Here is a 27,561-nt window from a genome sequence, read left to right on the forward strand (position 1 = left end):
AATTACTCTGTTCATGAGTTTATTAATTAATAAAGAACTTGAAAATGGCTCTAAATACTGCACATCCATAAAAAAGTCTTCAACGCAGTATTTATGATAAACCTTTCCTCCTGCATCTCAATTAACCGATCTTGTTCTATGAACTGATTTTCAATTTTTATTACATGTTCACAAGATTTTCGCCATTCATCGATCCCTATTTGAGAGAAAGAAACAGTGTAAAACTCATTTATCTTGTTTCTGATCCATTCTAAATCAAAACTATCCAAGTTTATTTGTAGTATAAGAAACCCCTGAAATAAACCAAAGTTTAGTATAAGTACATAATATAATACACTCGCAAAATCTCATAAACCAAAGTATCAAGACGTGTCATTCCTACTAACCAGTCAACGCTTGTACATGGCTCAATATCGATGATTGTGTATGTTCTGCATCTTGTTGATCAAGTGTTCTTTGATAAACATTGAAAAAAATATGTCTTGCTTGCGATCGAAGAGGTTTCTTCGACATTTTCATCACTTTTTAAAGGAAATTTGAAGCCAAACCAAAAACAATTCTTCGAAATTTCAGTTGACAGATGAAATTTTTCTTTTATTGCCATATGAAAATCGCTAATTTTTAAACTTTTTTTTTGCCATCAGATTCTGGTAGACCTATAAACTTCTAATTAGGCAGTATACAAAATAAAGTGAGCAGTGTGGGTTAAAAGAGGAAACAAAAAATACGGAAATATCAATGTTGATTGCGTCAAATGACAAATGTCATTTAAGTATTCGCAATTGACATACATAAATTTCAGTTTTCAAACGTCACGTAGACGTAATAGCATTTTATTTCTATTTCATATTGCAAATCGGAAGTTTACTATAATACATTAAGTGAAATATTAAATTAATTTGTAATAATTATAATTAGATAAGTTAATAACTATACATATACGTAGTGTAAGTTGTAAGAATTACAATGTCACAATTTAAACTTGTATCGTCTACAAAAGCATACGATGTTATGCCGGTAAACAAATATGTATCTACTAAAACCGGATTAACTGTAATTATAGCTAATGTTGAGGGTCCAACCGTTAATGGATTCTTCTGTCTTGGTGTGTATAATCTTTTTCCATTATATCCTAATATCTGCACAATGTAATGTTTTATTGTATTTTAGCAACTGAGGCACATGACGATGACGGTTTGCCACACACATTGGAACATCTTATTTTCTTGGGTTCTGAGCGGTATCCTTACAAAGGAATTCTGGATCTATTGGCGAACCGGTGTATGGCTCATGGCACCAACGCCTGGACTGATACAGACCATACTTGTTATACTATTGATACTGCTGGTGATGAAGGAATGCTGACATTGCTTCCTATATATCTTGACCATATTTTAAGACCTACGCTTACAGATGAAGGTTTTACAACAGAAGTTCACCATATAGATGGTGATGGTGAAAATGCTGGGGTAGTGTACTGTGAAATGCAAGGAAGAGAGAACTCTGCTGATAGCAGGTATTATAGCACTTGACAGAATTTCCCCACAGCTGGAAAATTTCTGCTATAAAATTGTCAAATATGTCACTAAAATAAGTAACTCAGATCCTCCATTATTATCATGAGGATATTTCCAGAGTAGTTATTGTCTTTGAATTAAATAATGTCCCTTTATAGGAAAGGGGAAATTTGCCCCTGCTGCATAGGTTCTCAGTCACAGATCTGCCTGATTGTGTGCCTGATAGGCTACTATTCAATATAAAAAACAGAATTCCTACTTTATTCCACAGAAATATATTGAGTACATCAACATTACTTCTAAATATTCCAGGCTATGGTTTTTCAGCTATATTTAACCAAAATGTGTACTTTATAGATGTGAGCTCAAACTATTGCGTGCTATGTACCCAAACAGTGGATATTCATCTGAAACAGGAGGCATAATGAAAAATTTAAGAGAATCAACTACTAATGTTAAAGTAAGTTACTACTTGTTAACTAACTTATTTGTTAGTTACAATGCTTGAAATTCATAAGCAAATGCTTTTTCAAATATTTTTTACGTATTCTGTGGGAACAACAATAATTATTATTGTGGTCAATTAAATTCCATTTTTTTCCAATATCAAATAAACTCCATTAAATAAAACATAAAAACAAAATTAATTTTCAGGTGAGAGATTTCCACAAAAAGTTCTATAGGCCTGAGAATTTGACAATTATTTTAACTGGACAAATAGAAGCCAATGATGTATTTAAAGCATTATCTATTGTAGAAGATGACATCATTGCTCAGGTGAGTAATGGTAATTGCAAGAGTAAGGTATTTGTAGAACAAATAATATTTATTTTTTATTGGAATCAATAAATATTTATGGTTTATTTGTATTACCTAATGGATGTCTGACATCCAGTATGATAATTTTCCTTTGATACATATGGTATAAATAGCACATTAAACTTTTAATAATATATCAGATTTAGATAAATTGTATGACTTGTGTGATTTTAAATTTACTTCATCATTAAAACTGTCACCGGCTTGCACCAAGAAATCATTTTTTAGATAATTTTAAAATAAATATAGTCTATGTTACTCAGCAATAATATAGGATTTGGTGACATTTTTGAACAGTAGATTTTCACCATAGGTAATTTTTCACTATGGAAATATTTAAAAAAATGTTGTCTTTGATTTCTTAAATGTTAAAGAAGTTTTGTATGATATAGAGGGAAAAAGAGGCAAGTGAAGAATGGGTGAAACCCTGGCAGACCATGCCGCCTTCCCCTAACTACGGAGATTTCACGGAACACTGGCCTGCTGATACTGAAGATTGTGGTCAGGTAACATGATACTGTTAATATGAATCTTTACCTTCACACTTTCATTAAGGATTAATAGTAAAAAAAATTGTCATGGCGGTTACACTCAAAACAATTATTTTTTAGATAGAAATATAAACTATGTTCATCCTCAGTGCTGCCTATTAAAAATGTTTTTTTTTATAAGTCTTTTTCTTGCAATCAGTCACCTAGACTATGAGCAGATGTGTTGAGAGCTGTTAGGCGTTCAGAGCAAAATCTCCATCGAGACTGCTCCTCTCTTTCAACCATGTCTATCAAGACTTAGGATTTGTCGCCTTTTAAGCCTATTTATTATATCCTGTGTGGTTAGTTGCGTGGTAAGCTTATTAGGATGCATTTCTAGCCTTTTTCTGTATTTCATACTCCAGTTCTTTATCTTCTCTTTAACAGTCCTGACTTTTAGGTGCTGACGAATCCCCGATGTTTTTGTAAACCACGGACAGTTGGAAATTTGTTTCAAGATGTTATTTTGAACCCTCTGTATGATACTTGTTAGAGTCACACGCCGAACCCCATAGTTGAATCCCGTATGTCCAAATTGGTTTCAAGAGCATTTCGTAGATAAGTAGCTTATCAACTGACAGCTTGGAATTTCTGCCAAGCAGCCAGTAGAGCCTATTAAACACTTAAACATAATCTTGATAAATTAATTGAATATGCAGGTAATATTCGGTTGGCGCGGACCACTCCTAACTGAGAAATCAGCTATCAAGGACTTGACTGGTTGTGCGGTACTTCTGAGATATCTTTGTGACACTGCAGCAGCGCCCTTGCAACGATGCCTCGTGGAACGGGAAGACGCTTTGGCTGGAGATGTAAGATATTATGACCTTGAATATCCCTATGAAAATAATGTATGACTCGTAGTAATTCTTTGACGTACATAAAACATACAAATGTGATAGTGATATTATAATAATTGCAACATTACATTTGCTTAAGGCAAACCCATTATGCTGATAGTTAATAGACATTTTTACTAAGAAACAAAATCCTCGTCTAGGAGCGTTCAAGTATTACGTAACGCAATTTTTGGAGATTATTGACCCCCCTCCCCTATGTAACTCGCCGTAACGTTTTTCAGTACCCAAGTATAGTAAAACGTTTCGTGACCACCTAGTGACTCTTCAGTTACTATTATGTGGTGTAAGTCGAAAATAATATTAACAATAACGTGTAATTCAATCCTCGCCCCGCATCGTAACGTTTTACAAAATGACCCCCCCCCTCCCAAAATTCGTAACGTAATACTCCCTGACATTCAAAACCTAAAACATGTGAAAATCAGTGCAGTTGTTTTAGAGTAGTGAACAAACAGACCGACAGACGTAAACAAAGCAACTAATAATTACAGGTGTCTTACAACCTAACGGAGAACTTAGCATCGATGATCAAAATACAATTAGACAATGTACCAATAGAAAAACTGAAGGCTGCGCGTGCGCAGGCCCAAAGCTGCCTCAAAAACCTCAGGGTAGGAGAAGAAGTAATAGATATGGATAGAATGAAGAGGCTCCTGCAGAAGCAGTTAAGAGAAAGTATGGCCAGCCTGGAGTCTGATCCTCATCATGCCATGGCGTTCAGATGTATTGGAGATGCATTGTATTCTCAGACTAAAGAAGATGTGAGTATATTTTTATTTAAAAAGCTCTTTTGCGGTTTTAAGTAGAGTTTTTAATTTTATTGCATCCAAGATGGTGGGACTAAGGGAGCGTTCAAGTATTGCGTCACGCAATTTTTGGAGATTATTGACCCATGTAACGCGCCGTAACGTTTTTCTGTACCCAAGTATAGTAAAGCGTTTCGTGACCACCTAGTGACTCTTTATACCTAAAAGTTACCATTATCTGGTGGAAAGTACTGGAAAGTCGAAAATAATATTAACAATAACGCGTAATTCAATCCCCGCCCCGCATCGTAACGTTTTACAAAAGGATCCCCCCCCCCCCCCAACGCTCCCTAAACTAGCAGCTTTCAGTGTGGGTCGGTGATTTAATATTTCCATTCCTCAAACTAGGATCGAACTTGACTAGTTTTAGTAATTACATAAAAAAACAATTCTTATTTGAACGCGTAGTCTGTTATTTTCGCCTGACGTCTTTTGCTGCACCAGAAATTATGTTGTGTTTTTTTGTTCATATCTTGCGATATTGAGGCATCTTCGTGATAAAGCACGTAATCCGAATATGATATATAATAAATATATATATTATATATAAATATATATAAATATATATATTATATATAAATATAATAACGGATTTCTAAGAAAGTTTATGCGGCTTTATGGGGGGGATTAGTCGTTAAATCGAACGACGTTACATGGAGTTTAGTTTATACATAGTATAAAGTTCCCCCATACACCGTTCCAAACTTTATTTATTGTATTCCATACTATCTTATTCCAAATATCACAAAAACGTTCAGTCAGACGGTAACAAAAAAAATACCGTCTTTGTATTTTTTATGTAAAGGCAGGCAGCCTTTACATAAAAAATACAATATCTTATTTATAAATATCCTAATTTAGACCTAATATTTAACATGTTTTGTTTTCCTTATCTGAGATCATCAATTTTATTGCTATATTATTTATTTTATTATCTTCACTATGAGAGGAAAGATTTGATCGTTTGTATTGAATAGGCTCAAAAACTACTGGGATATAAAAAAATATTATTACCATTAGAATGCTACGTTATCCCTTATGAATTATAGAACATTATTAAAAATAAATAAAAATCTGTATGAAAATTTCGATAATGTAACCCAAAAATACCAATAAAACTTACTATGTCGCGTACAGTCGGCGTACGGAAACTATACAGACAGTTTTATAAAAGACACTAATATCTACAAAAAAAACCATATGTCTAACTATTACATATCAAATATATCCGAGCGAAGCGGGGACGGAAGTAGCTAGTACACTATAAAACTATTTATGACAAATAAAATATTAACTTCTGACACCTATTAAGTTACCGTAGTTAAATAAATAAAAATAAAGCAGTGTCGATACAACCTCTTTTGGTCTTGGCCTCAGATTTCTGAATCAGAATCTGTTTCATGATCATTTTTAAATCTAATAGGCAAGGAGGTGATCAGCCTCCTGTGCCTGACACACGCCGTCGACTTCTTGGGTCTAAGACTGTCGGTTTCCTCACGATGTTTTCCTTCACCGTTCGAGCAAATGTTAAATGCGCACATAGAAATGAATTCCATTGGTGCACAGCCCGGGATCGAACCTACGACCTCAGGTATGAGTGTCACACGCTGAAGCCACTAGGCCAACACTGCTTTTCCGTAGTTGAAGTTACCGTAGTTACACATTTATTTATTGTATTATTATTGTATTATTGTATTTTATAAATAAATTAAACATCACATTTGCGTTGCGATAGAGTTTTTTCATGAGATCCCGTTACCCCCGAATGGGGTATGGAACAGATACTTTGTCATCCTAAACTGCGTCATCATAACTTATCGTAATATGTACATTATCACGAAAATGTATGCAACTTTTGTTATATATTATACGAAAAGACCGGCCAAGCGTTGCCGTGGCTAAGATTATAGTTATATTACATAGTAGTAATCTATTCAAGGGAAACGGTAGGAGAACACCAGTCATGGGGACCACCATGCTATTTTAGTGGTATTGCCATAAATTGTAGCTTATTTGAAACGTTGGTACTTTCAACACATCGCCATCTGTTAGAATTGTGACTATAAAATAATAAACACATATTTTGCAATAAAATAATATTGCGGGTATAAATTGAGATATAAGCTATCTTTTAAGTTAGATCAAACTACACACGGTGTGCAAATTTGATTGAAATCGGTTCGGTAGTTTAGGAGTCCATAGCGGACAAACAACGTGACACGTACTTTATATATATTAAGATTAAGATTGTTATTGTATTCCTTTTGGGAGTAAATGTAAGTTAATATATAATTGTTTCAGTTCCGCCTAAGAATGAATCCACAAGTAACAATGCACGAATTGCTAGAGGAAAACTCTGAGTTCTGGTTGGGATTACTGAAACGATTCTTCACTGATGACGTCATTACTATCATTGGATCACCGAGTATAGAGCTGCAAGAAAAGTAAGGGCTATTTATAGATGTACCTGATGGACCAGTATTTGTACTAAAACACAGGACATACTAGGATTTTTTTTAATTCACCAAATTTTTGATGAGGTAACAAAAAATTTACTTTTGTACTTATAGTCAAAGAACTTTTTTTTAAATTATTTTATTCACAAAAATACATACACTAGCTTAACAGTACTAAGCCAATACGATAATGTCGAAATTAAAAATGAAATGTAATATTAAATACATAAGATACACAATATCGCTACTGTGAATTCACTCTGCGAACAAATAAAGATGTCGATAGTGTCGGAGACAGCATTCAGTAGGTTGCGTCTTTGTTAATAGACTGGTTATGGCACTTAGTATCGCAAACAACCTTGGCCTTCGCCGTTGCACATATTCCCTAGGTACAAAGAAACCGAGTTCTTGGAGATCCACCAAGACTAAGTATATAGTAGTCCAACTGTACACACACACATTGAATAAGTAATACTTAAAATTGGCATCAGTTATATACCGCTATTATACTACTTTTAGGTCCACATTCTCAGTCGTATCTCAAGACGCAATTTCGTCTTGAGCTCCGTCAAATATGTCAAAGTTCGTACAGAAAAAAAAACGGTTTGACAGCTCTAAAAACTAGTTTTATATTTTATGTATCGAACTTAAATTTACTAAATTTAAAAAAGAATAGAAAATTTAAGTTCGATATATTACAATAATTATATTTGTGTGTAAAGGATGGCTGATGAAGAAAAGAAGCGTCTAGAAGAACAGAGAGCTACGCTTGGGGAGAGTGGGCTCGCACAAAAAGCAAAAGCCCTCCAGCAGGCCATGGAATTCAATGAGGTATATGTCAAAGAATTCTATTCTTTGTCAAAAACAAGAGCTTACCTTTTTATATAATAATAATAATATCGAGAATAAATTTAAATAATGAAACTAATTAAATTAATTAAGCTAAGTTAATATAAATTACAATTCAATCATTAATTTTTGTAAATACAATCTATAAACTATTCTGGGCACATTAAAACAATGTTTAATGACAAATTACAAATCTTCACAAACTTCACAAAAATTTGAATAATTTTGTATCTAAACTAATTTGAATTATGCTATAAAATCTTGAATTTATTTTTAATAATTAATGTAAGAAACATTTAACATAAGTCGTAACAGTTATGAAGTTAATACATCGTATTTAAAATTATGTCGCAAAGCGTTATAAACTATATATATAAGGTTTAAAGAAAAAACTGTTTAACCGGATTTTTTTTTCTTTAAATGTGTAAAGGTTATGTAAATCAAAGACAATACTATATATATAAGGTTTTTTTATTTCCAGCGACCACCCCCAGCTGGTACGTTAGCATCTGTCCCAGTGCCATCGTGTGAAAACCTGAAGTGCCACAATCTATCCACGTGGGCAACAGATTCAGGCCCGTGCCCCCATTTCGACCTCAAAGAAGTCCCCTTGTACACCAGAGTCCATAGCTTAAAGACCAACTTTGTTTATGTAAGTTACAATTCAATTCAATTCAAATTCAAAAATCATTTATTCACGTAGGTAACACAATGTACACTTGTGATTCGTCATTAAAGATATAAATATTAATGCTTCTAATTTTACATTTACTGCCAGTTCTCAAATCAAGGGCGTAGAACGGAAGAGAAGAACTGGCAATAAACTCTCCGCCACTCTTTTTAATCGCCATGTTTTTTTTTTTTTTTTTACACAACGGTTGTAAGGAGCTGCAACCATTACACCATGTTCCACATGACATTTTAAGTAATTAATAATAAGAACATAAATAAAAACAAAGACTTGTCCCCTATCAGCAGGAGGCATGGTGAAATAGGAGCACGCACTTACATTCTCGTGGGAACAACACGCAAACACATAGTCGAAATAATTAACATCACCGCATACACGAATTCAAGTACGACCAGTCACCACAAGTAGCACCCGTTCACGAGTATGACGCATGGCCAGCCATCGGCCCTTTCGCCATATTTTAGGGAGAGAGACAACCCGACGCATGGACGCCGCCACAAGCAATGACATTTAAGCGAGCATGACGATCCTTGAAATGTGGACTTGGCTACATAAGAAAATAATAATAATACTGAAATAATTGGATACCACATGGATCACGGTTTGTTCCCACTTTACATTAAAACAGTCGTGGATGTTGACGATCGCCCCGGAGTCTGGAAATGCAGCCGAGAGATTCAGTCGTGTTACCTATAATATATACTGGAGCAACTCATATCCAAGCACTAGGATCGTTTAAATATTCATTTATATTATAATAAGCCTTAGTAAGCAGTTTTACTTTAATGTACGATTTAAATTTATTTATTGACAACGCTTGTATCTCACTAGGGATTTTGTTGAAAAAACGTATACAATTGCCTTGGAAAGAATTACTCGTTTTATGCAGCCTTCTGGGTGGTGCGCTAATTTTGTCTTTATTACGAGTACTATAATTTTTTTTTTTTTTTTTTTTTAAACTCTTCATCTATCTGCAATCAGCCTCTTGGCTTTTATCAGATTTTTAGGGGAAAGGTTGGCAATTAGGGAACGCAAATCCAATAATTTTTACTCCCTTCGTAATTTTTATACTGTCAGATTGCGGCAAGTTTAGCCCTTTTTAGCCGGTAGACACTGTCCGTCATTTCCAAGAGGCCCGAAGCTAGGGGGTTCACGTGTTGCTGAAGTCTCATTTTGTATCGCACGGTTGATCTTTTAATGTCTTCCTCGACAGTGGCAATTCCCAAATATTTATGGACTTCAGTATTTCGTGTTAACCACAGCGCTCCGCTCATATTTCGCAGTGTTTTGTTTTGTAGCCGCTGCAGGATTTCGATATTGGAGCGGCTTGCTGACCCCCAGAGCTGTATCCCATAGAACCATATTGGTTTAATTACAGTTTTATAGATGAGGAGTTTATTGTCCAAACTGAGTGCCGCATTTCTACCTAATAGCCAGTTCATGCTACGAAGCCTACCAATAGCATGCTCCTTCTTGGCTTTTATATGGTCTTGCCAAGTCAGGCGTCTGTCCAGGTGCATGCCCAAATATTTCGCTGTAGTCCGTTTTGGCAAAACAGCTCCCTCCAGAGTCACCGGTGAGCAATCTTCTCTTCTTAGTGTGAACGTAACATGAACTGATTTCGCTGGGCTTGCCCGTATCCTCCACTTCTTTAACCATAATCCTATTTTGCCCTGGCATTTTTGTAGTTTTGCGGATGCTTCGTTAGGATTTTTATTGCAGGAAAGGATTGCAGTGTCGTCTGCATAGGTTGCAATGACAACATCGTCCGTAACTGGTATGTCGGCTGTAAAGATTGTATAAAGGAATGGACCCAGCACTGAGCCCTGAGGCACTCCTGCTTCTATTTGGCAGATTGATGATAGATAATCCTCACATTTGACCCGGAACATACGGTTTTGCAAATAAGACTTTAGGAGAAGGTAGGCAGTATTTGGTAGGTTCAACTTTAGCTTACACAGGAGGCCCTTATGCCATACGCGATCAAAAGCCTGCTGTATATCGAGAAATACTGCTGAACAATACTCTTTTCTTTCTAGGGCTTGCCGTGTTGTATGAGTAACACGATGTATTTGTTCCATTGTTCCATGTTGTGCACGAAACCCAAATTGGTGGTCAGGTATTACTTCTTGTTCTTTGAGTACTGGTTGAAGGCGAATAATGACTAGTTTCTCAAATACTTTTGATAGCAAGGGGAGAAGACTAATAGGCCTGTATGATGAAACTTCTGTTGTAGGTTTTCCAGGTTTTGGAACCATGTTTATAATGGACACCTTCCATAGTTTTGGGAAATATTGTAGTCTTAATATTGCGTTAAAGAGGATTGTTAACAGAACGATACCTTTTTTCGGTAGTTCTTAAAGTACTTCTGCGGTAATAAGATCGAAACCGGGTGCTTTTTTTTGTTTTAAATTATTAATAGTTTTTTTTAATTCTGACGGTTTAACAAGTTTTAGTGGTAAAGACATTTGCTGATCACTATTTATGATTTCATCAAATTCGTCTTCGGTTTGCATTATGTCCGGTTCGTTAGGTGTAAATACATCCGTTAGAAAGTTGGCAAACAGCTCCGCTTTATCCTGTGGTTTTTGTGCCCATTCGCGATTAACTTGTCTTAAAGGGGGCATGTGTTCTTTTGGCCTTTTTAATGATTTCGTCATCTTCCAGAGTGAATAATCGTCAGCTTTATATGGCGACAATGTCTGTAGTTTATCTTGCAATGTACGATTTTCATTTTCTTTGAGTAGTTCTTTTAAATCTTTTTGGGCTTTATTCAACGCTTTTTTATCTTGCCGATTCCTGCTGGTATGCCATTGTCGTCTTAGTCTTCTCTTCGCAGCAATAAGATATTTTATTTCCAACGGTATGTCCTGACTTTGTGTTTTAGGTTCTATATATGGGGTCGATAGCCATGCTGCTTTTTGTATAAGATTAGTAACTTGCCAAGCTGTGTCGTCTATGTCATTTTCACTTTTAAGGGGTATGCGTAGGTTAGCATTATCTTCAATGTATTCTCGAAAGGCTTCCCAGTCAGTTTTACGGTTGTATAAAGTCTCCCGTGGTTCTTTGTAAATAACTGTTGTGCTTAGTGTGCAGATAACTGGTGTGTGGTCTGAGGAGCCATCTAGACACGATTGGACTTTAGTGTAGAGCCCAGATATCCCTTTAGTGATGAAGAAGTCGATAAGATCTGGCATTTTTTTTCGGTCTGTTGGCCAATGAGTTGGTTCACCTGTTGATATTACACTAAGGTTATTACTATCAATAGACTTTTTCAGCTCCCGGCCTTTTGTTGTTGTTAGTCGTGAGCCCCAGAACGTGTGCTTAGAGTTCCAGTCTCCTCCTACAATGTATTTGCAGCCGAGCGTATGGAAAAAGTCATTATACATATGCTCATCTATCCGGTGTCTAGGTGGACAGTACACTGCAGCCACATTGAGTGATCCCTGCCAGTCATCTACAGCTATTATAGCGGCTTATATGTGCGCATGTTTGAATGGTGGCAGGATATGATGTCTAATGTTTTCCTTAATTATAACAGCTGCCCCAGCATGAGATGTACCATCTGGATGATTAGCATAGTATACATTGTATCCTTTCATTTTTACAATTCTTTGGTCAATCATATGCGTTTCAGTGACCAGTAAAATATCTATCTTATTGTGATTTATAAAAACCTCGACTTCTTGCTTATTTGGGAGTAAGCCATTTATGTTCCATGTCGCGATACGTAGGAATTTCATTTTTGCTGTTGAGCTATTACTGTCGTTAGTAGACTCATAAGAGTCCCTATTTGTTGGATGAGGATGTCAATCTTTTCTGACTGTTTTATTATGATTTGCTCTAAAGAGCTCGTTGGCTGAGTTTGTCTATTCTCTATATTTCGATTCCAGCTACGAGTGTTTGCTGGGCTAGGCCCATTTTCCGGTATGTACGAATTGTTATTATCCTGGTTATTTGAGGATTGTAGTCTATTATACCTGGAGGGAAGTCACCTATTTGGGCTTCAAATGTATTGGTAGGCTTCTTATCTACAGGGACTTTTCCTTTTCCTGAGTTAGCCATTTTTCGAGCACGGATCTCCTTATACACTTGGCAGCCTTTATAATTAGCTGGATGTTCACCAAAGCAAAGAGTACAAGTAGCTGGTGTGTTTTTATCCTTTTTTGGGCAATCTGTAGTTTTATGCCCTTGTGCACATTTAACGCACCTATAGGGACGCATACAATTATTCTTAGTGTGACCATATTGTTGGCATCTGGTACATTGGGCTATTTCGGTAGACTTTCTTGGATCTTCTATTGTAACTCTAGTGTGGTAAATATATTGTATATTTTTTATTTCAGGGTTATTGATACTGGGTTCTACGTTTACAAAGAACATATTTAAGGGCTTCTTATTTTTTCTAGATATGGCGTAAACTATTTCACCGCGTACCATGTTTCCTGTTTTTTCAATTTCTTCTATTATAGCTGATGGAGGGGTGGTATAATGCAGGTTTTTTATAACAATCCTGTAGCATTTGTTCTGCTTCTGTGTGAATGTGTGACCAATAAGGCCATTGCTGCGGATAAGTTCTATCAAGTTTTTATATGTTTCAGTTGACTGCGCCATAACTCTTAGCTGATCTCTATTAATAACTTTATATGAGTAGCTTTCGTGGGGTATCGTCTTGTTTATAAGTTCTGTTAATTTAGATATATCTTCTATCCCATATAAGATTACAGGCGGAGGTTTGTAAATTTTTTTGGCGTTAGTGGACGAGTCGTCTCTTTCCTTCTCGGTTAGATCTACAGGTAATAGATTATATCTGTTTGAAGTACTAATTGTTACTTGTGATTTTTGGTTAGGCGGTATTTGACTACGCGGTGGACTGTTTGATAGTCTTTTTCTTTTGGGATAGCGGTCTGTTGGGACTCTTTGCCAGGAAGGAGGGGGGGGGGGAGAAACTTTGTTGGTATCATCATTTATTGTTGGGTCACAGTCATAAACGGTGGATATCGAAGATAAATTCTTCGAGTCTGTATCCTTTAAACTTCCTACTGAAGACGATCTAGGTCTTGTGTTGAGCAGGCTTGGATGAAGTACCTGCTGAGTTAACTTTTTCTTTGAGGCACTCATTCTATTACTCCCAGATTGCAGACATTTTTTTTTTTTAATATTATTATTATATATATATATATATTTTTTTAATGTTTTTATTATTATTATTATTTTTATATTTTTTTATATTTTTTTTTTGTTAGTTTTCTATATATATGTATGTATAGAAATAAATTAGATATCTATATAAATTTATAAAACAAAAATTAAAAATAATTGATCTTTCAATATCCCGTATATAGGTTTGAACTTAGGCCGATAGAAATGTTCGATTCCGGAACACAGCTTATCTGCGACGCCGAGGTACTGTATGACGAGATGGACGAATTACTTGAACAGTTTCTTTCTTGAGTGACGTTTACAAAGAGTGACGTACACAGTACACACATTTAACATCACAGATACAAAGTCATGGTTTTTTCTTCTTTTTGTAGTAATATCAACAAAAATTGACTGATCCTTATTATAATTCACTTGCACTTGATGCAATCACTTGATTTGATTTGTACACGCACTTTTAATTGTTTTAGTCAAAACGAAAAGTCACCGAAATCGAAGTCAAGATAACACAAATTAAAACGTGATATTTTTCTATTTTTTACACTGATAATGAGGCAGATACGTTTGCCTATAGTATATCTTCTCCTGGTTCACTTCAATATTTACTTTTTATTGTGTATTCTCACTTATTTCTATTTTTAATTGGTTATTTTGCGAGGACTCGATATTCAACTTGCGCCTACCCGCAACGGATTCCAATAGTATAATTATGGAAGCTACTATTCTTTTTAAAGATATCTATATTTTTCCGCACATACAAAATATTCTCATAAATGTATTGACTTGCCAGAGTCAAAATATGTAATTCCTTAAATTTGCTTCGGACCGACTCCCGTGGGGACAACCCACAGATCGCTCTTATAGCCCGCTTTTGCACTACAAATATCGATTTAATGTCAGCTGCATTACCCCACAAAATAACACCATATGACATTATACTATGAAAATAGCTGAAATAAACAAGCTTTGCTGTGTTCTCATCCGTAAGATCGCGTATCTTTTTAACTGCGAACGCTGCGGAACTTAGCCTATTCGAAAGACCTTCTATGTGTCGGCCCCACTGGAGTTTATTATACCTGGAGGGAAGTCACCTATTTGGGCTTCAAATGTATTGGTAGGCTTCTTATCTACAGGGACTTTTCCTTTTCCTGAGTTAGCCATTTTTCGAGCACGGATCTCCTTATACACTTGGCAGCCTTTATAATTAGCTGGATGTTCACCAAAGCAAAGAGTACAAGTAGCTGGTGTGTTTTTATCCTTTTTTGGGCAATCTGTAGTTTTATGCCCTTGTGCACATTTAACGCACCTATAGGGACGCATACAATTATTCTTAGTGTGACCATATTGTTGGCATCTGGTACATTGGGCTATTTCGGTAGACTTTCTTGGATCTTCTATTGTAACTCTAGTGTGGTAAATATATTGTATATTTTTTATTTCAGGGTTATTGATACTGGGTTCTACGTTTACAAAGAACATATTTAAGGGCTTCTTATTTTTTCTAGATATGGCGTAAACTATTTCACCGCGTACCATGTTTCCTGTTTTTTCAATTTCTTCTATTATAGCTGATGGAGGGGTGGTATAATGCAGGTTTTTTATAACAATCCTGTAGCATTTGTTCTGCTTCTGTGTGAATGTGTGACCAATAAGGCCATTGCTGCGGATAAGTTCTATCAAGTTTTTATATGTTTCAGTTGACTGCGCCATAACTCTTAGCTGATCTCTATTAATAACTTTATATGAGTAGCTTTCGTGGGGTATCGTCTTGTTTATAAGTTCTGTTAATTTAGATATATCTTCTATCCCATATAAGATTACAGGCGGAGGTTTGTAAATTTTTTTGGCGTTAGTGGACGAGTCGTCTCTTTCCTTCTCGGTTAGATCTACAGGTAATAGATTATATCTGTTTGAAGTACTAATTGTTACTTGTGATTTTTGGTTAGGCGGTATTTGACTACGCGGTGGACTGTTTGATAGTCTTTTTCTTTTGGGATAGCGGTCTGTTGGGACTCTTTGCCAGGAAGGAGGGGGGGGGAGAAACTTTGTTGGTATCATCATTTATTGTTGGGTCACAGTCATAAACGGTGGATATCGAAGATAAATTCTTCGAGTCTGTATCCTTTAAACTTCCTACTGAAGACGATCTAGGTCTTGTGTTGAGCAGGCTTGGATGAAGTACCTGCTGAGTTAACTTTTTCTTTGAGGCACTCATTCTATTACTCCCAGATTGCAGACATTTTTTTTTTTAATATTATTATTATATATATATATTTTTTTAATGTTTTTATTATTATTATTATTTTTATATTTTTTTATATTTTTTTTTGTTAGTTTTCTATATATATGTATGTATAGAAATAAATTAGATATCTTTATAAATTTATAAAACAAAAATTAAAAATAATTGATCTTTCAATATCCCGTATATAGGTTTGAACTTAGGCCGATAGAAATGTTCGATTCCGGAACACAGCTTATCTGCGACGCCGAGGTACTGTATGACGAGATGGACGAATTACTTGAACAGTTTCTTTCTTGAGTGACGTTTACAAAGAGTGACGTACACAGTACACACATTTAACATCACAGATACAAAGTCATGGTTTTTTCTTCTTTTTGTAGTAATATCAACAAAAATTGACTGATCCTTATTATAATTCACTTGCACTTGATGCAATCACTTGATTTGATTTGTACACGCACTTTTAATTGTTTTAGTCAAAACGAAAAGTCACCGAAATCGAAGTCAAGATAACACAAATTAAAACGTGATATTTTTCTATTTTTTACACTGATAATGAGGCAGATACGTTTGCCTATAGTATATCTTCTCCTGGTTCACTTCAATATTTACTTTTTATTGTGTATTCTCACTTATTTCTATTTTTAATTGGTTATTTTGCGAGGACTCGATATTCAACTTGCGCCTACCCGCAACGGATTCCAATAGTATAATTATGGAAGCTACTATTCTTTTTAAAGATATCTATATTTTTCCGCACATACAAAATATTCTCATAAATGTATTGACTTGCCAGAGTCAAAATATGTAATTCCTTAAATTTGCTTCGGACCGACTCCCGTGGGGACAACCCACAGATCGCTCTTATAGCCCGCTTTTGCACTACAAATATCGATTTAATGTCAGCTGCATTACCCCACAAAATAACACCATATGACATTATACTATGAAAATAGCTGAAATAAACAAGCTTTGCTGTGTTCTCATCCGTAAGATCGCGTATCTTTTTAACTGCGAACGCTGCGGAACTTAGCCTATTCGAAAGACCTTCTATGTGTCGGCCCCACTGGAGTTTACTATCTAAAGTAATTCCCAAGAACACCGCATTATCAACAAAGTCTATTTCCTCGTCTTTAATTATTATTTGAGAATGACTACTTTTTACATTTGTAGTTACAAATTTAACACATTTTGTCTTCTTTTCGTTTAACTTAAGATTATTTGTATTAAACCAGTGAACTACACTGGAGATGGCACTGTTTACGTTATCAAGTGATGGATTTTGTCGTTTCACTTTAAATAAAAGCGAAGTGTCATCAGCAAACAGTACTATCTCGTGAAGCTCCTTTACAAGAAATGGCAGGTCATTTATATAGACAAGGAATAAGAAGGGACCAAGTATGGAGCCCTGCGGTACTCCCATAGTAACAGAGGATCCCTGTGATATAGCTCCATTTACATTTACCTTTTGAATTCTATCGCTCAGGTATGATTCCACAAGATTTAACGCCCTTTCGCCAATGCCATAGTGTTGAAGTTTCTTGATTAGGATTTCGTGATGGACACAGTCAAAAGCCTTTGATAAGTCGCAAAAAACTCCAATGGCATCATGAGAATTTTCCCAAGCATTTAAAATCTCGGAAATTAATTGAATGCCAGCATCTGCTGTGGAGCGACCTCTTGTAAAACCAAACTGCTGGCTATGCATAATTTTATTATTATTAAAATGTGTCAATAATTGTTCAAGAATGATTTTTTCAAAGATTTTACTCAAAGCCGGCAGCACAGATATGGGTCTAAAATTTGTGGGGTCCGAAGTGCTGCCCGTTTTGAATAACGGTGTGATTTTACTTATCTTCATCTGGTCTGGAAAGACTCCACAATCTATACATTCATTAAATATTATAGCCAACTCTGAACTGATAGTATTGATTACTGATTGTAAAATGAAAACAGATACACCCCAAAGATCTTTAGTTTTTTTTATTTTTAGCTGTTTAAATGTTTTTATAATGTCATTGCAGCTAATGCGGCTAAATACAAACTTATGATTGCATACAGGAACATTCTTTTTCAATAATAAAAGGGCGGCTGATGGTGAAGAATTTAAAACGCTGGTTGTATTTAAAGGAATGTTAGTAAAAAACTCTTCAAATGCAGAGGCTACTTCGAGGTCGGAACTAATTACTTTGCCGTTTATGTTCACTTTGAATTCCTTTCTGGAGGTTCTTCCAGTCTCCTCGTTTATAATTTTCCAAGTAGCCTTTATCTTATCAGAGCTGTTGTTTATTCTAAGACTTAAGTGTTTCGCCTTAGCGATTCTACACTCTTGCCTAAAACTTTTTGAGAATATCCTAACATAAGTTTTAAATTCTTCACTGTCATTATACTGTTTTTCATCATACAACTCATACAATTTTAGCCTTTTTTTGTGTAGCTCCGGAGTTGCCCAGTCACAAAAGGTAGGTTTCTCCGAGACCAAAAAAGTCTTTGGAGTGAACACATTATTGAATTCACCAATAAATGAATCAAAGAATGTGCTATATAAATTATTAGGGCATTGGTTACTACGCAAAAATGGCATTTTAAATATCAAATTTTTCCTAAATCTATCTAACCGATCCTCTGTTATAGGAATTGTGCATATTGACTTTTTTTGATCTTTACATTTTAGTATTTCAAATTCAAACAATTGACCAGAGTGGTCAGATGTAAGTTTGTTGATAATACAGGCGTTGAGAGGAACTATATTACTATAGATATTGTCAATACATGTTGCCGTGGTGGCTGTTACCCTAGTTGGTACAATAAAAGTATTAATTAAATTATATGATTTAAACAGATTTAGCAAACGTTTACTTGAACTACAGTTGTCAAGCAAATTTACAACTGTAGTACTATATTATGTCTTGTACATATAAACATATATCTTTAGATTTTTAGTTAAAAAAACGCCATTTTATTTCAGATATTTTTGTGTGTAATGATAGCACAGTATTTCTTTATTTTACAAAATAGGTAATATAATATAATCACAATATGTTACATTAGAAAACCGCTGTGGTTTGTATTAATGTAACCATAGCAGTCTTGTTTAGGAGCGCGACAAATGCATATACATACTAGTAGTTTTTTAATTTGCTGTTTATATTGGTTGGCGTTAGGCAAACTAATATGTGATTGGGTAGACCATTTATTAGCCGAAGTAGCAAATACCTCAACATGTCATCTCGAAAAAAGTGCTCGACTAGAAGACATTTATTAACTTTTTCTGATATGGGCAATATTTTACAGTGTTTGAAAATTCCTCTTTCTTCATTTTTATATGAGTCGAGCACATTTCTCGAGACAACGTGTTTGAGGATTCGCAATTGCAGGTTATATATTTGGTTGAGATACGTTGGATAAGTTCTACCGTAACTACTTGGACCGTAATTGATGACTGCCTCGAAAATCGTGTTGTAAAGTGAAAGTTTGGTTTAAATGGGATACGCTTTTTGAATATTGCTATTTGTGCCAAAAACTTTCGTAGCTTATCGCAGACGTATTCTATGTGTTGATTCCAATGCATGTTTCATTTATATAAGTAGGTACGGGACAGACGATTTAACAAATCAAATCTCAAAATCTAAATCATTTTTTCAATCATTCAGGTGATGGAAAAAAATATTGGTTGTTTGTAAAGTAGGTTTACGATCGAGATGTGATAACGTCTTATTGGTGATATAAGTTTTTGGGAAGTAAGGAATTAATGAAGATAACAAATCTCCATTCGTTTGTATGCCGCTAGAGTGAGAGAGACGGAAGATCGGTCCACTCACTCGAACGCTATGCCAGCCTCCGCTCGTGAGGATTCCGCGTGACAAGTTTCACGGAATGACCGGCAGCGCTCGAGATGAGACGGGAGATCGGTCCGTCTCTCTCTCGTTATACCTGCGATCGCGCTCGTGAGGTTTTGGTGTGACACAAGTTTCTGAACATGTCACCCGACTAAAACGATTTTAAAGACGTTATCACGTCAAAATGCCCATTATTGTTTTACACACCTTTCTTATTTTAATATATCCTAATGAAACATTACAGATAAATCTCATCCTAGACACGAGCCAAATAGATGAAGTGACCCGCAAGTGGCTCCCTCTGCATTTGGACGCGTTGGCGGAGTGTCCCGTTCGACGTGGGGACAAATTGATTCCTCACGAAGAAGTGATTTCTACGACGGAGCAGCTCACCGTCTCCTTCAGCAATGACATAGGTTTTGGCAAATCTGGAAACTTTAGTGTGGGACAGTATGGCCAATTTGTTCATATTGAAGTTAGGGTAAGTAGCGTAGCGTTTTTATACAATTTTGGCGCGTTAGGGAAAAATGATGAGAGTAAATATTTACGATGCGCGCGCACACCGTCACAAAAGCCGACACTCTGAAATTAGCTATAGTCAACATTTTAGTTTTTTCTATTGTTAGTGTCGTTTTTTATACAAACATAATAAAAATTTTGGAAAGATTTTTATCTTGTTACGCCATAGAAGTATTACTTCTAACGTGTGTACATGTTTTTTTTTTTAAGAAAATACTCAAATGTTAGGAAATACACGCTTTTTCTAAAAAACTATAGTCGTTAGTTCGAAAATAATTTTAGTTACTGTGTCTAGAATTTCTGGGTGCCAAAAAGTGTTGAAATAAATAATATGTAAATTTTAATAAATTATTATCCAATTAAACGGATTGTTATTATTAAGAACTATTAATTAATTAAGGTAGCCAACAGTCTATAGAAAAAAATATATGTAAATGTGTAATCTAGAAAAAACCTTATTCAATTTTTTTTAACCATTTCTTAAATCAAATTTTGAACTATACATATAATAGTTTCGATATTTTCCTAGCGCTACCTATGTATTTATTGTTTGTAACATAACCTATGTCACATGTATGTGTGTGTGTGTGTATTTCTAGTATAGTTATTCTAAAGAAAAACATAGTTTTATGCAATTAAAACTTAAAATTTACGATTGTATTGAATTTAAAGTAATAAAACAATTTTCTCATGCCAAGCAGTTATACTTTTGCTATCAGTAATCTATTAAGCTTCTATAGTTTTTCTATATAACACAATTAATAACAATACAAATTAATATATTTCAGTGTGAACCATCAGACTATGTGGAAGTAGTGAACCATCTCTATGAAGTGCTTTATGCAGCCGAGTTGACCAAGGAAAGACTGCTGGTCTTCGCGCAGAGATTGATCAACGATGTTTCTCAGGTATTATTGAATTACTTTATGATTATTACGTGCTTATTTTTAATATTAATAACCAAATAACAATTTTTGAACAATTTAGAAGTTTTATTAACCAATCTACATTATTGTTATTAATTTTTTTTTTTAAAAACAATAAAAATACTTTTTAAACCGGACTTAGTTTGTTTCTAGTTTTCTTTATTATATATGTAATATGTATATTATATATGAAGTATCTATAGGGGGTACAGAACTTGTATTGAGTACTGACATATTTCTTTTTTTAATGTTTTGTTGAATATAAGCAAAAACAATTTGTGCATATGTAATAACTAAAATAACAGTATTTTTGCAGTAAATTTTAGAGTCGCTCATCCTCAACAATAATAAAGTCAATTGTTACCAATCATTGCAAATTTAATAATTTTAGTGTATATGGTTAAGGCAATGTTAGAGATTTTTTAATTGATATTTCAGGTTCGTCGGGCTGGCCACAAAATGGTGTACGATATTTTACGTGATTCCCTCTACGAGAAGAACACAAACGCTCATTGGGCGACCGTCCTGCGTCAGCAGCATTTCCTAAAAGAACTGGTGGAGCAGCTCAACGCTGGTGGAGATTCTGCCCAAAATGCCCTCGAGGAAGCCACGAAAACGTTGAAAAACATCACGGAGAAACCCTGGCTGCATCTGGCTAGTGATTTGGAAAGATATCAGTTGAGCACGGAGCCATGGAAACAGTTTGCGAGGCCCAACGAGATTGTCCCAGTCGCGTAAGTATTTTTGTAAATTTTCTATAGTATATTATCTTAATATATATAAACTAGTGGAGCAATTAGTAAAGCAAAGTATGAAAGTACCGACTGCAGCGCCATCTGCCGGGCTGATTTGTGAATCTAAACCATTCCCAGATCCCCTTGAACACACAAAAAATTTCATCAAAATCGGTCCAGTCGTTTGAGAGAAGTTCAGTGACATACACACTCACAGAAGAATTATATATATATAAGATTACACACATTTTCACAAAAGTTCTTCTACCGTTTCCCTTTAATAGTTTACTACTATGTAATATAACAAAATCTTAGCCACAGCAAAGCTTGGCCGAGTCTGCTAGTTTTTTGATATTAACTTTCTTAAGTGTAAATGGGTAAATGAATAAATTAATTTTCCCAAATTTTTTAATGTCAATAGTTTTATTGAAAGTCTTGATAAAATCGCTATTTTTATTTATTCATTGAAGAAACGATCTTTGCGTTAGCAAATTTGACCTTAATATACATATATTAATAATAAAGACATAAAAATATTACTATAAAAGTGCAATTAGTTTTTTGGCCAAGGTTTCTAGTTTCACCACTTTTTAAGTAAGTCTTTGGAGCTACTGCAATGTCAATACCGCAAAGTTCATGTTCAATTGATTAATTTTTGATGATAGAAAAAAAAAACAGATTTATTTATCGAGATACAGATGAAATGGCTACACTACACCTTTTAGCATCGGCTAAACTCAAATAGTTATGATAATATAATACCTCTTGTATGTAAAACTCGAGCGATATGGAAAATCTATGTTAAAATGTTACAGAAATATCGGAAAGTTTGTGCTAAGGGTTTTTAAAATAGCAATAAAAGCTAAATTCTTTGGCAAACTGGATTTTTAGATAAAGTTTTTTGTTCTAAATCTACTAATGTTGAAGTTTGAAGTGTGTATATGCGTTTTATTTAACCTAAATTTAAAGGTTAATTTGCCATTTAGATTTTGACGTGACAACGTCTAATACATTGATGAACGCCGGCTGGACGCACTAAAAAGCATTCATTGTCTCGTTACGCTTACTGTCCCGTTACGCTCATTGGACGCTTGCGCCGTATCTATCTCTCTTCCACTCGATTGGCCCATGCGTCCGAGGATTCACTCCTTCTTTGTATCCATACAAAATAGTGATATTTCAATAAATACGTTGTCACGTTAAACTTTCGTCCGTCCGTCCGACTTTACAGGCAACCATTTTTTTTTTGTTTAAAAATCGACTTGGTCTTTTCTAACATTCACCAAAATCAGTTCAGCTATTCAATAGTCTGGTGTTTTAATACCTCAAGTGCACAATTTAAAAGAGTTTAACTTTCCCTTCAGGCCGAAGCTGTATAACGAGTGGGAGCTGATGTCCGGTTGGGGAGGTGGGTTCGTGGTGGGGGTGGGGGGCGTGGAGAGCTCGTTCTTGGCCCAACTCAGTCCAGGCCCATCTGGGAGCTCGCTCAAGGACGCACCCTTGTCCGTGGCACTCAACTACTTTACGCAGCTCGAGGTAGCTTTTATAAAAAATTAAATACAATGTAAACTCTTTATAACGAATTTCAAGGGACTAAATCTGTTTTACGATCATTTGTCAATCTAATAAGCAAGTAGGTTTCCTCACGATGTTTTCCTTCACCGTTCGAGCGAATGTTAAATGCGCACATAGAAAGAAAGCCGGGGCTCGAACCTACGACCTCAGGGATGAGAATTGCACGCTGAAGCCACTAGGCCAACACTGTTCTTTCTCATCACTTTAAGGTTTCATACTAGGACATAAAATTAAAAATTAAAATTGTGTGGTGTAATTTGATTTAGAGCGATTAATGTTTATTGTATAATACATGAATAAATTTAATATTTTATAATAAAACAATTTTTTACCGGATGGAAGTTATGTATTTACAATTAAAAAAATATTATATTATAATTTATGGTAAAAAATTGTTATATTATTAAATGTGTGAAAGTTATGTCAATAAAAGACAATACTAAATTTTACATTATTTTTCAGGGTCCCATGTGGCGCGAAGTGCGTGGCGGAGGCCTGTCATACGGATACGCGCTCCGCCCTTCGCCTCACGAAGCCGCCCTAGTGCTGTCCTTGTATCGCGCCACTAATGCGGTGGCGGCCTATACTAAAGTCAAGGCTATCCTGGTAATCGTCAAATAAATTAGTTTTCGCTTCGTTAGTATTTAGCAATCCTGATTAATAATTTATTGATAATATCTTAAAACAATCATTTTCTTTAAAAACAACTCCCAATGTTAAAGGAAATGAACCTCTTTAAAGGGTTCTTAAAGGTTACGGACAAGTATTAAGCAATATTTTTAATTACAATAAATTTTAGGCCGGCAACGCACTCGCGAGCCTCCTGCCCGTTAGCGTCCCAGTTTTATTTAAAAAAATGCGGTTAGAATTATTCTCAAAGTCTGTATCATTAGTCTTTATTCCATTCTTCATGTCAAAAGTCAAAACTCATTTATTCATATAGGTAACACAATGTCACTTATGAACGTCAAAATAGAAATACTGTATATGAAATGCTTCTAATTTTACATTTATTGCCATTACTCAAATCAAGGGCGTAGAACGGAAGAGAAGAAGTGGCAATTAACTCTCCGCCACTCTTTAATCACCATTACACCATGTTCCACATGACATTTGTCAAACTTCTTGCATTCATTAATTTAATTAATTCTTTTTCACACAGTTACCTAGAAGAAATCGCTCGAAAGCGATAAGGCCGCCCGGTGCCCTTATTATTTCATTATTTTAATTGTACTCGATTTCTTGCAAGGAAAAATGGGTGTGGTTTAAATAGTGGTTTTCATGTATACACAAGAACAGTTTCTTAATAGAGACTATAGTAGTGTTGTTGGACTTTGTATTATATTAAATATCTTAATTTGTAAATTATCCTAGACTAAGTAATTATTAATATAAAATTTAGCTTGAGTGGTCCAATGCCCTAAGAGATATTTATAAAAAAAAATTAAGCGATAAATTTGTAAAATAATGGATATTTTACTAAACTGAAATTGGTATCTTCCAGGAGGACTTCCTCGCAATTGGTAAGTTCGACGCGGAGCTGTTCGCTTCGGCCAAAAGCACGGCTCTGTTCGAGGTCGTGGAAGTCGAGAAATGTCCTGCAGACGTCGTCAAGCAATCGCTCCTCAACTACATCAAGCGCGTTGGAACCACTCACAACAGGTTAGTTACCAATCGATTCCCGCTCCAGGATTTCATTTGGCTGAAGTCCGTTCCCGAACTACGTCAGCAGGATCCCGTATGAGTAACATTTTCCTTTATTTATATCTTCTTTTCCCGAAGGGGTGGGCAGCGACCACGGGTCTCTACTTGCAACGGTCCTTACCTCTCTCGCTTCAACCATACTCTCTCTCTCTCTCACTTTCATGCATACTCGTCGATTATGGGTACTTTTAACTTACCCCTTCTCTAGACTTACTTTTGAATTGACTTCCTATACCCCTAGATGGGGCAGAGGGCGTCCACAATGATTCACCATCGCGTTCGGTCTTGAGCTTCGTATTTCACCTCGCTCCTAGTCTTTCCCGCTCTCTTGGCCTCGTCTGCGACTGTACGGCGCCAGGTTTGCTTGGGACGGCCACGCTTCCGCTTTCCTTGAGGGTTCCAATCAAGCGCCTGCTTGAGAATATGATTGGGATCCCTTCAGTGTGTGTGGCCTATCCAATTCAAATTTCTTCCTAGTGTCCTGGATTTGGTCCAGGTATGTACGACGAGGCCTACTCAACCCGACTTCATCACATTATTTGTTTTGAATATACATATATAAACTATAGTAAAATATATGTTGATTTAGTATCTATTGTCGCGCTTAAACTAACAAAAACCCTTGACTGCACCATTTATCTCGTTTAATTATTCTTTGTTTCATTTGTTTAAAACCGAAATCTACGCGATTACTGATGAGTACACTGGTGAATGATGTCATCAAAATGTATATTATATGATTCCAGGGAGTTGATATGCGCCATAGCGGCAGTGACGGAGGATCAGGCGTTGAAGGCCGCGTCGCGTTGGCTGCCTTCGCTCTTCCAGCAGGACAAGAGCAAGATGGCCATCGTGTGCCATTCAAACAAGGCCAAAGAGTTGCAGGCCAGCTTCCAGAAGTAATTATTACTCAATATCTTGACTCTTTTTTGTTACGTCAGACATCTGTCTGACATCAGTCAATTCAGATTTTTTAATATAATAATAATTTAAGTTCAAATAACTATAACGCCCTATGATAAATTTAAATATTGATTTTTATAATTTCAGCTATTAAAAATAGTAATTAAGAATTTTCATAAATTTTTTCTTGGAAACAGTCCCCAAAAGAGTATTTAAGTTAGATATAAAACAAACCATAGCTTCAAGAAACAAAATATTTTTCTTAATATAAATCATTTTTAAGATTTTATTTTATTAAATTATTAATCCTTTTCCAGATTAAACATCAAATTAGAAGCATTCGAATCGATGGAAGCATCTCACTTTAATAAATAAGCGAAATTGTTTATTTTTAATTTTTGTAAATGTTTTTCACATTCATAACTGCTTGGCTGTGCCTTACGATGTGTGCGTGTATTCATTTATATTTTGTTATTAAATAAATACGCAATTTGCAATATTTTTGACTTTTACTTGCAATTAACAAAACTGGATATAAGAAATAAATAAAATAATAAAGTTAGTTTAAATATATAGTTAGTGGTTTTGATAAAATCTTCGGATTCTTTCTCGTTATGTACTAAAGAAACCATACTTATCGTCACTATCGACACAATAAAAAAAAAGGTTACTCATATTCAACTGAATTATAAAAAATACAAGTTGCAATTATTAATATTGATGCTAAATGTAATTAAAATATAACATTACCTTATACTAGTGGACCCAACAGACATCCTGCATGAAATTTCAAGCGATTAGGATATTAAACAAAGTATGAAAGTACCGACTGCAGCGCAATCTGCCGGGCTGGTTTGTGAATTTAAACCATCCAGGGCACAAAACAAACGCATACAAAAAGCATGCAGATTGAATAAAATACGTTACGCAAAATTAATACTTTTCTATTTGTATGGATAGTCAATATCGTACCTATTAAATCACAAATAAACTTGGAAAATTTGAATGAACTATATTTAAACTTCTGATAATGTAGGTGTTTAGAGGTAAACATTTTGAGGAAACAAAGAAATAAAAGAAATAAATTTTGATGACTTATTTATTCACCATTAATCTTAAAATGAACTATATTTAAACTTCTGATAATGAAGGTGTTTAGAGGTAAAACTTTTGAGGAAACAAAGAAATAAAAGAAATAAATTTTGATGACTTATTTATTCACCATTAATCTTAAAATGAACTATATTTAAACTTCTGATAATGTAGGTGTTTAGAGGTAAACATTTTGAGGAAACAAAGAAATAAAAGAAATAAATTTTGATGACTTATTTATTCACCATTAATCTTAAAATGAACTATATTTAAACTTCTGATAATGAAGGTGTTTAGAGGTAAACATTTTGAGGAAACAAAGAAATAAAAGAA

General features: G+C 35.0%; 1 protein-coding gene across 1 annotated transcript; it reads left to right on the forward strand.

The window, feature by feature from the left end:
- The first annotated feature begins 829 nt into the window (after positions 1–829).
- Positions 830–26,635, forward strand: LOC125052835 (uncharacterized protein C05D11.1-like). Its single transcript, XM_047653852.1, has 18 exons — positions 830–1,105; positions 1,171–1,516; positions 1,875–1,977; positions 2,172–2,294; positions 2,729–2,842; positions 3,526–3,678; positions 4,218–4,487; positions 6,834–6,976; positions 7,711–7,819; positions 8,319–8,489; positions 20,020–20,256; positions 21,083–21,202; positions 21,659–21,954; positions 23,319–23,490; positions 23,992–24,135; positions 25,034–25,191; positions 25,980–26,132; positions 26,454–26,635. The coding sequence occupies exons 1-18, from the start codon at positions 967–969 to the stop codon at positions 26,509–26,511; spliced, it is 3,009 nt and encodes a 1,002-aa protein (XP_047509808.1). The 5' UTR covers positions 830–966; the 3' UTR covers positions 26,512–26,635.
- Positions 26,636–27,561: the final 926 nt, after the last annotated feature.

The sequence above is a fragment of the Pieris napi genome, chromosome 10, assembly GCF_905475465.1.
Source record: "Pieris napi chromosome 10, ilPieNapi1.2, whole genome shotgun sequence".
Lineage (NCBI taxonomy): Eukaryota > Metazoa > Arthropoda > Insecta > Lepidoptera > Pieridae > Pieris > Pieris napi.